Raw genomic sequence first — 14,796 nt, 5'->3', positions numbered from 1 at the left:
GGATATGCATGCACTGGAAGAGGACGCTGAGGAAGTTGTGCAGAGATACGGTAAAGGTGTCTGCCCACTGGCGAGAGAAATACGTGGAGAAGGTCGGGTTGGCATCCGGGGCGGGCAGGAAGGGAAGAGCGAACCACTCCTTCCATTCAGCCTGGTTCTGCAGCTCCGGGGCTTGCTTCTGGAAGAAGTCGTGCGCCTTGTCCGTCCGGCTGCTCTGCAAGGCAAACGCAACGCTACAGCCATTTTCTGGAACGAGACCGACATCTCAACAACCGCAAAGACTATTGCCACAATAGGGAAAAATTTTGTGGTGCTACTGAATGTACCTTGTGTATTAACTGGGTCTCTGGTCTCTTTATGGGGGAAATGTATCAAGTCTTGGAGAGAGAGATAAATTGGAGAAGTTACCCAAAGCCATCAGCCTCTAATTGTCATTGCAAAGACTGTACTAGATAACGGACAGGATCTGATTGGTTGCTTCGAGCAACTTCTCCATTTTATCACTCTCCAAGGCTTGATCCATCTCCCCCTACTTGTCCCCGACTATTCAATTAGTTCTACATAGCAAAGGCAATCCGTGTGCAAATACACATTTATGATACGCACCAATGGACTTTGTCCGTTCAGTGTTATTGTAACTAATATTTGTACGGTATAGATGGCACATTTTCATGTCAGAAATTATACACGTCACGGGTAGTGGCTGTTATTACCACTCTAGTGACCCCCCCCCCAACATCAGGTGATCCGCCGAGGCTCATTCTGAAGTCCCAAATGGACAAAGCCTGTGACATGTGTGACCCGTGCACGCTGCAGGAACCAGCGCACACGCCGTCGCAAAGGCTAGCATGCAGTGCAACTAAAAATACATGTATGTGCCGGGGCGTGTAGTTTTGTAACTCAGTGAGCGAGTATTAGAAAGGACTTATCGTCATAGGGGTGAGAATTAAAAGTTATTGCTTAGTCCCTGGAATTACTTATTTTCAGTAATCAATTTGATTCTCTTAATGACTCTGCAGTGACCCAAAGAAGGTGTTATTAATCCACTAATGTAATTGGAATGACCTATCCAACCTGGAACCCATCACCTTATGAAAGTTACCAATCAATAATAATGGTCACGTAGCAGAGGCCTGAGAAAGATACATACACGCCACACGTCTGGTAGATGGGGCATAAACTATCAACTATGCTAAGCTACACATAAGAACCCGTTACTCAAATGTTTAGAACATTGTTTACGCAATTATTTCCCTCCTAGTAATTCCTATGCCGCTGCAGCATTGGACTTTGGCACATTTTGTGGGCTCCGTTCTGTCCAACGTCATATGCCATAAAAAAACAAACAAAAAAAAACACTACCACACACACAATACTGCGTAGATCACCTTACAGCTGGATCACAGAAATTATAGAAACCACTTTCCCCTCCATGAAAACACACAACCTTGACCCACAACAATCATGTGCCCCAGCGGTGGTGCACTACAGTCTAAACATTTTGTCTCTGTCATCCTAGCTGGGGGACACTGGATACAACGGGGTATAGAGGGCGCTGTTCAAGGAGCAGGAACAAGTGCAAACTAAACTAGCTTCTGTGCTGCTGCCTCCTACATCCTATAGGGCCTTAGTTTCTTTTCTTTGTGCCCAAGTAGTGGGCCCCATTTTACCTACAGCTGTGAGTATTCTTTTGTTTTATAATGTTTTTGAAGACCATAACGACAGTTTTGGGCGTAGAGTTTTGCACTCAGCCATAGCTAAACGTACCCTCCCCTTGTGGGCATCTTTTGAACGTCCCCATGGTTTTCAGTATCCCCCAGATAGAACAACAGAGAAAACAGGATTTTGGTACTCAGCGTTAAGCAAGGTTCTCGTAATCCACGTGGGGGACACTGCCTTCCTTTCCTTTCCTTTTTTTCTTGTTACACTCTGTTATCACTCTCTCTCGTTACTGTTTTTCTTGTTACGAGTATTATCTCTATCTCCTATGGGCTTATTAAAGTCAAACATAAAGCCCCATAGGATTTAGAGTGAGGAGGAGGCAGCCCACAAACTAGTTTAGTTTGCACTTTTGCCTGCTCCTTGAACAGCCCCCTCTATACCCCATGGTATCCAGTGTCCCCCAGATAGATTAAGAAAAGCGGAGTACCAAAAATACTATTTAAACCTAGTCTTTCCTCAGTATAACTACTGATTTCCCTGTAAACACTGTTCATGTAGAGTAGCACTCCTCAAATGGGGGAAATGTACTAAACCTTTCAGACTGATAAAGGGGAGAGAGAGAGAGAGAGAGAGAGAGAGAGAGAGAGAGAGAGAAAGTGTCAGCTCCTAACTGCCATGTTACAGGCTGTGTTCGAAATGAAAAATGAGAGTTAGGAACTGGCTGGTACTTTATCACTCTCTAATACGTAGTACATCTGCCAAAATGTACCGCCCTAAAAACACTGGGGCAGATGTATTAAGCCTGGAGAAGTGATAAATCAGTGATAAGTGCTAGGTGATAACGCACCAGCCAATCAGCTCCAATATGTAAATTGACAGTTAGGAGCTGATTGGCTGGTGCGTTATCACCTTGCACTTATCACTGCTTTATCACTTCTCCAGGCTTAATACATCTGCCCCACTGTGTCAGTTATAAACTCACACTTGTCAAATAACACAGCTGGCAGTATTAAATACAGGGGCTGGTTTTGGAGATTACATACTTGTATTGTGCAGACTAGGTAATATCGGAACAGGCTGGTCTTCAGCTTCCTGACTGTTGGACGATACACATCTTCCAACCTGCTGAAGAGACGTCGTTCCAGGTAGCCCCAGTAATCCAGAAGCCCGTTCAGGTCATAGCTCTGGATAAACTGCAGCAACTGCTCAACAATCCTGTCCACCTGAATAAGGAAACAGACTGACTATAATAACCAGGTCAGTAACAAAGCCACAGGCGCAAATATACATCGCCGCTCTTTATTGCCCAGAATGAATTCCATAAGGGTGAAACGCGTCACTTTGGGACAGGTTTGGTTTAATTGTTCCATGACCTCTGTCTTATAACGCTATCCCCACCAGGCTGGACAGATATCGAGTTGTTTAGACTAGCAGCATTGTGAAGTTGTGCGTCTAGTTTTAAACAGCTGCACGGGCAACTCTAACAGCCCCGAGAAATTTAGATAAACCTGCTAGCGCGTTTCACTGCAATGGTATTTTAATTTCCCCGAATGCTTCAAACAAAAAGAGAAAACCTGGACTGGGAATAAAACGTAGAGCGGAAGGACGTAAACCCAAATAGCAATCATGGACTTCAGACGCACTTACACGAAACCCTTTGTCTTTATCTGCTTTAACATCAGCTTCGAAGTATTTCAGGGTGTTGGTGAATCCTCTGAAAGTAAGATACTCTCTCACCAGGTCATCTGTACGTTCCACAGCGGACGTCATCTGGATGTGTGTACCAAGGCGTTAAAAATAATAACACATTGTTCCTACAGTAAGAATATATTTGCACAATAGGTTTATACAGCGTTTGTTACAAGAATAAGACCAAACAGGACACATTTTAAGGGAAGTAATTCTTTGAGCCACCCATACACCTGGCTTCCAGTGTCCGTGTGTGAGATATGCAATATTGTCACCAGATGGTATTGTGAGTTTGCTACTTGTTTTAATAAATCCATGTTGAAAACGGTATTATGCAATAATAAGAATTTACTTACCGATAATTCTATTTCTCATAGTCCGTAGTGGATGCTGGGGACTCCGAAAGGACCATGGGGAATAGCGGCTCCGCAGGAGACTGGGCACAAAGTAAAAGCTTTAGGACTAGCTGGTGTGCACTGGCTCCTCCCCCTATGACCCTCCTCCAAGCCTCAGTTAGGATACTGTGCCCGGACGAGCGTACACAATAAGGAAGGATTTTGAATCCCGGGTAAGACTCATACCAGCCACACCAATCACACCGTACAACTTGTGATCTGAACCCAGTTAACAGCATGATAACAGAAGGAGCCTCTGAAAAGATGGCTCACAACAACAACCCGATTTTTGTAACAATAACTATGTACAAGTAATGCAGACAAACCGCACTTGGGATGGGCGCCCAGCATCCACTACGGACTATGAGAAATAGAATTATCGGTAAGTAAATTCTTATTTTCTCTAACGTCCTAGTGGATGCTGGGGACTCCGAAAGGACCATGGGGATTATACCAAAGCTCCCAAACGGGCGGGAGAGTGCGGATGACTCTGCAGCACCGAATGAGAGAACTCCAGGTCCTCCTCAGCCAGGGTATCAAATTTGTAGAATTTAGCAAACGTGTTTGCCCCTGACCAAGTAGCTGCTCGGCAAAGTTGTAAAGCCGAGACCCCTCGGGCAGCCGCCCAAGATGAGCCCACTTTCCGTGTGGAATGGGCTTTTACAGATTTTGGCTGTGGCAGGCCTGCCACAGAATGTGCAAGCTGAATTGTACTACAAATCCAACGAGCAATCGTCTGCTTAGAAGCAGGAGCACCCAGCTTGTTGGGTGCATACAAGATAAACAGCGAATCAGATTTTCTGACTCCAGCCGTCCTGGAAACATATTTTCAGGGCCCTGACTACGTCCAGCAACTTGGAATCCTCAAAGTCCCTAGTAGCCGCAGGCACCACAATAGGCTGGTTTAAGTGAAATGCTGAAACCACCTTAGGAAGAAATTGAGGACGAGTCCTCAATTCTGCCCTGTCCGTATGAAAAATTAGGTAAGGGCTTTTATAGGATAAAGCCGCCAATTCTGAGACACGCCTGGCTGAAGCCAGGGCTAACAGCATTACCACTTTCCATGTGAGATATTTTAAGTCCACAGTGGTGAGTGGTTCAAACCAATGTGATTTTAGGAATCCCAAAACTACATTGAGATCCCAAGGTGCCACTGGAGGCACAAAAGGAGGCTGTATATGCAGTACTCCCTTGACAAACGTCTGAACTTCAGGAACAGAAGCCAGTTCTTTTTGGAAGAATATTGACAGGGCCGAAATTTGAACCTTAATGGACCCTAATTTGAGGCCCATAGACAGTCCTGTTTGCAGGAAATGCAGGAAACGACCCAGTTGAAATTCCTCTGTAGGGGCCTTCCTGGCCTCGCACCACGCAACATATTTACGCCAAATACGGTGATAATGTTGTATGGTTACATCCTTCCTGGCTTTGATCAGGGTAGGGATGACTTCATCCGGAATGCCTTTTTCCTTCAGGATCCGGCGTTCAACCGCCATGCCGTCAAACGCAGCCGCGGTAAGTCTTGGAACAGACATGGTCCCTGCTGGAGCAGGTCCTTTCTTAGAGGTAGAGGCCACGGGTCTTCCGTGAGCATCTCTTGAATTTCCGGGTACCAAGTCCTTCTTGGCCAATCCGGAGCCACAAGTATAGTGTTTACTCCTCTCCTTCTTATGATTCTCAGTACTTTTGGTATGAGAGGAAGAGGAGGGAACACATACACTGACTGGTACACCCACGGTGTTACCAGAGCGTCCACAGCTATTGCCTGAGGGTCCCTTGACCTGGCGCAATATCTGTCCAGTTTTTTGTTGAGGCGGGACGCCATCATGTCCACCTTTGGTTTTTCCCAACGGTTCACAATCATGTGGAAGACTTCTGGGTGAAGTCCCCACTCCCCCGGGTGAAGATCGTGTCTGCTGAGGAAGTCTGCTTCCCAGTTGTCCACTCCCGGAATGAACACTGCTGACAGTGCTATCACATGATTCTCCGCCCAGCGAAGAATCCTTGCCACTTCCATCATTGCCCTCCTGCTTCTTGTGCCGCCCTGTCCGTTTACGTGGGCGACTGCCGTGATGTTGTCCGACTGGATCAACACCGGCTGACCCTGAAGCAGAGGTCTTGCCTGACTTAGGGCATTGTAAATGGCCCTTAGTTCCAGGATATTTATGTGAAGTGACGTTTCCATGCTTGACCACAAGCCCTGGAAATTTCTTCCCTGTGTGACTGCTCCCCAGCCTCTCAGGCTGGCATCCGTGGTCACCAGGACCCAATCCTGAATGCCGAATCTGCGGCCCTCTAGGAGATGAGCACTCTGTAACCACCACAGGAGAGACACCCTTGTCCTTGGAGACAGGGTTATCCGCTGATGCATTTGAAGATGCGATCCGGACCATTTGTCCAGCAGATCCCACTGAAAAGTTCTTGCGTGGAATCTGCCGAATGGAATCGCTTCGTAAGAAGCCACCATCTTTCCCAGGACCCTTGTGCATTGATGTACTGACACTTGGCCTGGTCTTAGGAGGTTCCTGACTAGGTCGGATAACTCCTTGGCTTTCTCCTCCGGGAGAAACACCTTTTTCTGTACTGTGTCCAGAATCATCCCTAGGAACAGCAGACGTGTCGTCGGAATCAGCTGCGATTTTGGAATATTTAGAATCCATCCGTGCTGTCGTAGTACTACTTGCGATAGTGCTACTCCGACCTCTAACTGTTCTCTGGACCTTGCCCTTATCAGGAGATCGTCCAAGTAAGGGATAATTAAGACGCCTTTTCTTCGAAGAAGAATCATCATTTCGGCCATTACCTTGGTAAAGACCCGGGGTGCCGTGGACAATCCAAACGGCAGCGTCTGAAACTGATAGTGACAGTTCTGTACCACAAACCTGAGGTACCCTTGGTGAGAAGGGCAAATTGGGACATGGAGGTAAGCATCCTTGATGTCCAGAGACACCATAAAGTCCCCTTCTTCCAGGTTCGCTATCACTGCTCTGAGTGACTCCATCTTGAACTTGAACCTTTTTATGTAAGTGTTCAAGGATTTCAGATTTAAAATGGGTCTTACCGAGCCGTCCGGCTTCGGTACCACAAACAGCGTGGAATAATACACCTTTCCCTGTTGTAGGAGGGGTACCTTGATTATCACCTGCTGGGAATACAGCTTGTGAATGGCTTCCAATACCGCCTCCCTGTCGGGGGGAGACGTTGGTAAAGCAGACTTCAGGAACCGGCGAGGGGGAGACGTCTCGAATTCCAATTTGTACCCCTGAGATACTACCTGCAGGATCCAGGGGTCCACTTGCGAGTGAGCCCACTGCGCGTTGAAATTTTTGAGACGGGCCCCCACCGTGCCTGAGTCCGCTTGTAAAGCCCCAGCGTCATGCTGAAGACTTGGCAGAAGCGGGGGAGGGCTTCTGCTCCTGGGAAGAGGCTGCCTGGTGCAGTCTTTTTCCCCTTCCTCTGCCCCGGGGCAGAAATGAGTGGCCTTTTGCCCGCTTGCCCTTATGGGGACGAAAGGACCGAGTTTGAAAAGACGGTGTCTTTTTTTGCTGAGAGGTGACCTGGGGTAAAAAGGTGGATTTTCCAGCTGTTGCCGTGGCCACCAGGTCCGATAGACCGACCCCAAATAACTCCTCCCCTTTATACGGCAATACTTCCATATGTCGTTTGGAATCCGCATCACCTGACCACTGTCGCGTCCATAACCCTCTTCTGGCAGAAATGGACATCGCACTTACTCTTGATGCCAGGGTGCAAATATCCCTCTGTGCATCTCGCATATATAGTAATGCATCCTTTAAATGCTCTATAGTCAATAATATACTGTCCCTATCCAGGGTATCAATATTTTCAGTCAGGGAATCCGACCAAGCCACTCCAGCGCTGCACATCCAGGCTGAGGCGATTGCTGGTCGCAGTATAACACCAGTATGTGTGTATATACCTTTTAGGATATTTTCCAGCCTTCTATCAGCTGGTTCCTTGAGGGCGGCCGTATCAGGGGACGGTAACGCCACTTGTTTTGATAAGCGTGTGAGCGCCTTATCTACCCTAGGGGGTGTTTCCCAACGCGCCCTAACCTCTGGCGGGAAAGGGTATAGTGCCAATAATTTATTAGAAATCAGCAGTTTTTTATCGGGGGAAACCCACGCTTTATCACACACCTCATTCAATTCATCTGATTCAGGAAAAACTACGGGTAGTTTTTTCACACCCCACATAATACCCTTTTTTGTGGTACTTGTAGTGTCAGAAATGTTCAACGCCTCCTTCATTGCCGTGATCATGTAACGTGTGGCCCTACTGGACATTACGTTTGTCTCCTCACCGTCGACACTGGAGTCAGTATCCGTGTCTGGGTCTGTATCGACCATCTGAGGTAACGGGCGCTTTAGAGCCCCTGACGGTGTTTGAGACGCCTGGACAGGCACTAACTGATTTGCCGGCTGTCTCATGTCGTCAACAGTTTTTTGCAAAGTGCTGACATTGTCACGTAATTCCTTAAATACGACCATCCAGTCAGGTGTCGACTCCCTAGGGGGTGACATCACTAAAACAGGCAATTGCTCCGCTTCCACATCATTTTCCTCCTCATACATGTCGACACAATCGTACCGACACCCAGCACACACACAGGGAATGCTCTGATAGAGGACAGGACCCCACGAGCCCTTTGGGGAGACAGAGGGAGAGTTTGCCAGCACACACCAGAGCGCTATATCTGTATAGGGATAACCTTATATAAGTGTTTCTCCCTTTTATAGCTGCTGTATGTATATTAACTGCCAAATAGTGCCCCCCCTCTCTTGTTTTACCCTGTTTCTGTAGCAGGACTGCAGGGGAGAGTCAGGGAGCCATCCTTCCAGCGGAGCTGTGAGGGAAAATGGCGCTTGTGTGCCGAGGAGATAGGCTCTGCCCCCTTCACAGCGGCCTTTTCTCCCGCTTTTTTTAGGAAAACTGGCAGGGGTTAAATGCATCCATATAGCCCAGGAGCTATATGTGATGCATTTCTTTAGCCATATAAGGTTTAAAACGTGTTTTATTGCGTCTCAGGGCACTCCCCCCCAGCGCCCTGCACCCTCAGTGACCGGAGTGTGAAGTGTGCTGAGAGCAATGGCGCACAGCTGCGGTGCTGTGCGCTACCTTATTTGAAGACAGGAACGTCTTCTGCCGCCGATTTTTCCGGACCTCTTCGCTCTTCTGGCTCTGTAAGGGGGCCGGCGGCGCGGCTCCGGGACCCATCCAGGCTGAACCTGTGATCGTCCCTCTGGAGCTAATGTCCAGTAGCCTAAGAAGCCCAATCCACTCTGCACGCAGGTGAGTTCGCTTCTTCTCCCCTTAGTCCCTCGATGCAGTGAGCCTGTTGCCAGCAGGTCTCACTGAAAATAAAAAAACCTATTTAAACTTTTACTCTAAGCAGCTCAGGAGAGCCACCTAGATTGCACCCTTCTCGTTCGGGCACAAAATCTTAACTGAGGCTTGGAGGAGGGTCATAGGGGGAGGAGCCAGTGCACACCAGCTAGTCCTAAAGCTTTTACTTTGTGCCCAGTCTCCTGCGGAGCCGCTATTCCCCATGGTCCTTTCGGAGTCCCCAGCATCCACTAGGACGTTAGAGAAATATAGATTTCTTTATGCAATATATAGATTTCCTTTGAGGTCAGCTGCAGCAAAGGTCTTAGGAAAGAAAAGGACGTCTTGGTGTCAGATAAGCGTGTTCATCTTTGTCCTGGGACAAGGCTCACTATCACACACTATATGGAGCACAGAGCATTGGAAGTATATAATGCTGCACCATTAGGGGCAGCACCTTGTCTTACATACTGTATAAATACAGGCTGGTAGATGCTAGATTCAAGTGGCCTAAGGGACCTTTTACGTTAGGGGGAGGAGCCATGACACAAGGGGGAGGAGCTAGGCCAGCGGGATAGTTCCTCTACTATCCACGCCCCCAACTATTACCTTTAGTAATCAGGTGGCGAGCGAAGTGAACCCGCGAGGGTACTTTTCGGGTACCCTGTTTGGCCGTAGCTCCTCCCCCTGGTAACATGTCTCCTCCCCTAGTGATGTCAGAAGGTCCCTTCTCCCACTCCGATTTAGAACCAACCAACACAGGATACGTTCAATTTGCAAGTGGTTGGGATCCCGGCGGTCAGGAATCGTGACAGCCGACAATGTCGCCGGCCGGAATCCCTGCAAAACAGGACTATTCCCACTCGTGGGTGTCCACGATACCCAAAGAGTGGGAATAGATCCTGCGGCGAACGCAGTGAACCTACTGAGCCCGCAAGGGGACTCTCTGTGCTTGCCTCGCTTCCGGCATTCTGGCGAACGGTATGCCGCGGTCAGGTTATGGACAGATGGCATCCCGCCTGCCGGTAATTCATACTGAATATGTATTTAATAGTGATGAGCGGATTCGGTTTTACTCGGTTCTCAAATCCGAACCTTATTGGCTCACTGATGTCACGTGTTTTGGATAGCCAATAAGATTCGGTTTTTAGAACCGAGTAAAACCGAATCCGCTCATTATTTATTTATACATACACACATATGATATACACACATACACATTGTATATAGGAGGAATCAACACAACACTGCTCCCTAAGATCAACACACATAAACCAAGTTTTCAGTTTCACTTTAAATCCATCTACATGTATGACAAGGCAGACACACACATGTAGTAACAGACATATAACATACGTACACAAGCATGCAGTGACAGACACACACATGCAGAGACACACACACATACACTGCAGCAGACCCCCAGGTACATACTGAGCCGCTGCAGTGTCCCCGGGCAGGCGCAGCTGCTGGCGGCCGGTCCCTGTCAGGGTGCTCTCAGAACAGCAGCAGCGGCGGGCGTCTCGGGTCACATGACAGGCAGAGGAGGAAGCGCGGCCGGGTCACGAGGGGATATGAGAGTCCCCCGCACTCACACACTGCGCCGCTACACATACACCCTTCTCACATCCGCCATGTTGGAGTGAAAGCGAGGCTAACCCTGTGCTGCTGCTGCTGCTGCTGCTGCTGCTGCTGCTGCTACACTGACACTGACACTGTACTCACGCACGCTGCGCTCGTCATGTAGCTGTAGGTGGTGTGTTATGTAGCTACAGCAAGTTATGTAGCTATAGCTCATCATGTAACGTGTAGATGTAGTGTAGGTCAACTATATATGTCAGACTCGTGTTATATACTAAGGTCATTTAATATATTACTATAGGTCATGTGTTATATAGATCATTTACTATATTACTATAGGTCATGTGTTATATACTAAGGTCATTTACTATATTACTATGGGTCATGTGTTATATACTAAGGTCATTTACTATATTACTATAGGTCATGTGTTATATACTAAGGTCATTTAATATATTACTATGGGTCATGTGTTATATACTATGGTTATTTAATATATTACTATAGGTCATGTGTTATATACAAAGGTCATTTAATATATTACTATGGGTCATGTGTTCTATACTATGGTCATTTAATATTTCTCTTACGTCCTAGAGGATGCTGGGGACTCCAAAAGGACCATGGGGTATAGACGGGATCCGCAGGAGCTTGGGCACACTGAAAAGACTTAAACTGGGTGTGAACTGGCTCCTCCCTCTATGCCCCTCCTCCAGACCTCAGTTGGATTCTGTGCCCAGGAGTGACTGGACACACACTAGGGGAGCTCTCCTGAGTTTCTCTGGAAAAGACTTTGTTAGATTTTTTATTTTCAGGGAGACCTGCTGGCTACAGGCTCCCTGCAGCATGGGAGTGAGGGGAGAGAAGCAGGACCTACTTCTTCTTAGTTTAAGGGCTCTGCTTCTCGGCTACTGGACACCATTAGCTCCAGAGGGTTCGATCACTTGGTGCGCCTAGCTGCTTGTTCCCGGAGCCGCGCCGTCACCCCCCTCACAGAAGCCAGAAGAAAGAAGTCGGGTGAGTATGAGAAGAAAAGAAGACTTCAGTGACGGCAGAAGACTCCAGTAACGAGGTACAGCGCAGCGGTAGCGCTTCGCTCTATGCTCCCACACACTTCACCAACGGCACTCACAGGGTGCAGGGCGCTGGGGGGGAGCGCCCTGGGCAGCATGTTACTGGGTCTGGGAGCTGGCAGAAAGCAGTTCGGTGCCTCGGCACCGCTTTTCATACCCCCGCCGGCATTTTCTTAATTTAAAATTTAGCGGGCTGAAGCTTAGCCGCACAGCTCGTCAGCGCCATTTTCTCTCCTCCACGCCGCTGCAAAGAACGCTTGCCCGGAACCTCCAAGCTCCTTTAAAAGTAACATGGAGCTGCACTGTCAACATATATTTTGTTTTGGGATATATGGGCGCTGCGGTGTGAGCTGGCATACTCCCTCTGTGTTTCTCTATCTGGGCTTCCTTGTGGGTCTGTCCCCTAGCTGAGGCGGTGTGTGTGTCGACATTCCGTGTCGGCATGTCTGAGGCTGAGTGTTATTCCCCGGAGGAGGTTGCTGGGGGAACAGATGTGGGTCTGGAGTTGGCCCTGTCGGCACAGCCGACACCTGATTTACTTACAATGTTAAGTACGCTTAATTCAAATGTGGCCTCTTTGTCTAAAAGGTTGGATAAATCGGAATCTCAGACTCGGGTATGGAGGAAATCCATGGAGGATGCTTTGTCTCAGGTGCAGACCCCGTCAGGGACGCAAAAGCGGCCTTTTAATCAGTTGGTAGATACGGATACCGACACGGATTCTGATTCCGATGTCGATTTCACTGAGGCTGCTTTACATCCACGGTTAGTTAAGAGTATTCAGTACATGATTGTGGCTATAAAGGATGTTTTACATATTTCTGACGGACCTGCGGTGCAGGAAACAAGGATTTGCTTGTTCAAAGGGAAAAAACCTGAGGTGAAGTTTCCCCCCTCTCATGAAATGAATACTCTTTGCGAAAAGGCTTGGGAGTCGCCGGATAAGAGGTGGCAGATTCCCAAGAGAATTTACATGGCGTATCCTTTCCCCTCTGATGACAGGGAAAAATGGGAGTCGTCTCCGAATGTCGACAAGGCTCTATCCTGGTTGTCTAAGAAGGTGGCGCTTCCGTCCCCTGACACGGCAGCACTCAAGGATCTGTAGATGTCTCTGAAGTCCATTTTCGCTAATACGGGTGCATTGCTCAGATCTGCTGTGGCGTCGGTATGGGTGAGTAGTGCTATTGCTAAATGGGCTGAGAATTTAGCGGCTGATATGGATACGCTTGATAAAGATAATGTTCTTTTAACTCTTGGTTATATCAAGGACGCTGCAGATTACCTGAAGGATGCGGCGAGGGATGTAGGTCCCTTGGGATCAAGAGCCAATGCCATGGCAATCTCGGCCAGGAGAGCGCTGTGGATTCATCAATGGAATGCTGATGCCACTCCAAGAGAGCTATGGAAACTCTCCCCTTCAAAGGTAATGTCTTGTTTGGTGACGGATTGGCTGATCTGGTGTCTACCGCGACAGCGGGTAAGTCATCTTTTCTTCCTTATGTTCCCACACAACAGAAAAAGACACCACATCAGCAGATGCAGTCCAATAAATACAAGCGTGGAAAAGGTTCGTCCTTCCTCGCTTCAAAGGGTAGAGCAAGGGGAAGAAAGTCGCCTGCAGTATCAGGCACCAAAGACCAAAAGTCCTCCCCTACCTCTACCAAGTGCACCGCATGACGCTGGGGCTTCCCTGGGGGAGTCCGGACCGGTGGGGGGCCGTCTGCGGATCTTCAGTCAGGTCTGGGTTCAATTAGGCCTGGATCCTTGGGTCCTAGATATAGTATCTCAGGGATACAAGTTGGAGTTTCAGGAGGTGCCCCCTCACCGGTTCTTCATTTCGGCCTTACCGGTGTCTCTTCTGGACAGGGAGGTGGTGAAGGCAGCAATACAAAAGTTGTGTCAACAGAGGTTCATTGTTCCCGTTCCCCCGTCCCAACAGGGGAGGGGTTATACTCGAGCCTCTTTGTGGTACCGAAACCGGACGGTTCGGTCAGACCGATTCTGAACCTAAAGTCCCTCAATCCATACTTGAAGGTTTTCAAGTTCAAGATGGAATCTCATCGAGCTGTGATTGCCAGCCTACAAGGGGGGGACTTTATTGCGTCAGTCGACATAAAGGATGCCTACTTACACGTCCCAATATATCCTCCGCATCAAGCTTTCCTAAGGTTTGCGGTAGAGGATTCTCATTACCAATTTCAGACATTGCCGTTTGGGCTTTCCACGGCCCCGAGGATTTTCACCAAAGTCATGGCAGAAATGATGGTTCTCCTTCGCAAGCAAGGGGTTACCATTATCCCGTACTTGGACGATCTCCTGATAAAGGCGAGGTCCAGGGAACGGTTGATAAGAAATGTGGATTTGTCTCTGTCCGTTCTGCGACAACACGGTTGGCTGCTAAATTTGCCAAAGTCTCAGTTGATCCCGACCACTCGGTTGCCCTTTCTGGGCATGGTTCTGGAAACGGCTTGCGGAAGGTGATTCTTCCGGGAAGACAAAGCTCTGGAACTCCAGACGATGGTCAGGGAGCTTCTGAGGCCAAAAAGTGTGTCGGTTCATCAATGTACTCGGGTTCTAGGGAAGATGGTTGCGGCGTACGAAGCCATTCCGTTTGGCAGGTTTCATGCCCGGGCGTTTCAGTGGGAACTGCTGAGCAAGTGGTCCGGGTCTCACCTGCACATGCACCGGAAGATAAGTCTATCTCCCAGGGCCAGGATTTCTCTCCTGTGGTGGCTACAAAGTTCTCACCTCCTAGGAGGGCGCCAATTCGGTATCCTGGATTGGGTCCTGTTGACAACAGATGCAAGTCTCCGAGGCTGGGGCGCAGTCACCCAGGGAAGAAATTTCCAGGGGAAATGGTCGCTCCAGGAATCTTGTCTCCACATAAATGTTCTCGAGTTAAGAGCCATTTACAATGGCCTGATACAAGCAAGAAGCCTTCTTCAGGGTCAGCCTGTCCTGATACAATCAGACAACATAACTGCGGTGGCACATATAAACCGTCAAGGCGGAACAAGGAGCAGGGCGGCTATGGCGGAGGCCACAAGAAT

General features: G+C 48.5%; 1 protein-coding gene across 2 annotated transcripts in view; it reads right to left on the bottom strand.

Moving 5' to 3' along the window:
- The window catches only part of WDR91 (WD repeat domain 91), a 28,279-nt gene extending 17,532 nt beyond the window's left edge, over positions 1-10,747 (bottom strand). Inside the window, exons 1-4 of one of the 2 annotated variants that reach the window (XM_063929022.1) lie at positions 10,527-10,747; positions 3,310-3,476; positions 2,706-2,885; positions 8-214 (exon numbers count right to left, since the gene is read on the bottom strand). In XM_063929022.1, coding sequence (XP_063785092.1) covers positions 8-214; positions 2,706-2,885; positions 3,310-3,432 — 510 coding nt within the window. In that variant the 5' untranslated portion in view covers positions 3,433-3,476; positions 10,527-10,747. The remainder of the gene's footprint in view (positions 1-7; positions 215-2,705; positions 2,886-3,309; positions 3,477-10,526) is intronic. The other variant, XM_063929021.1, reaches the window with a different exon arrangement.
- Positions 10,748-14,796: the final 4,049 nt, after the last annotated feature.

Source organism: Pseudophryne corroboree, chromosome 6 (genome assembly GCF_028390025.1).
Source record: "Pseudophryne corroboree isolate aPseCor3 chromosome 6, aPseCor3.hap2, whole genome shotgun sequence".
NCBI lineage: Eukaryota > Metazoa > Chordata > Amphibia > Anura > Myobatrachidae > Pseudophryne > Pseudophryne corroboree.
Note: the sequence above shows the minus strand (reverse complement) of the source record. Positions and strands in the feature narration are given on the sequence as shown.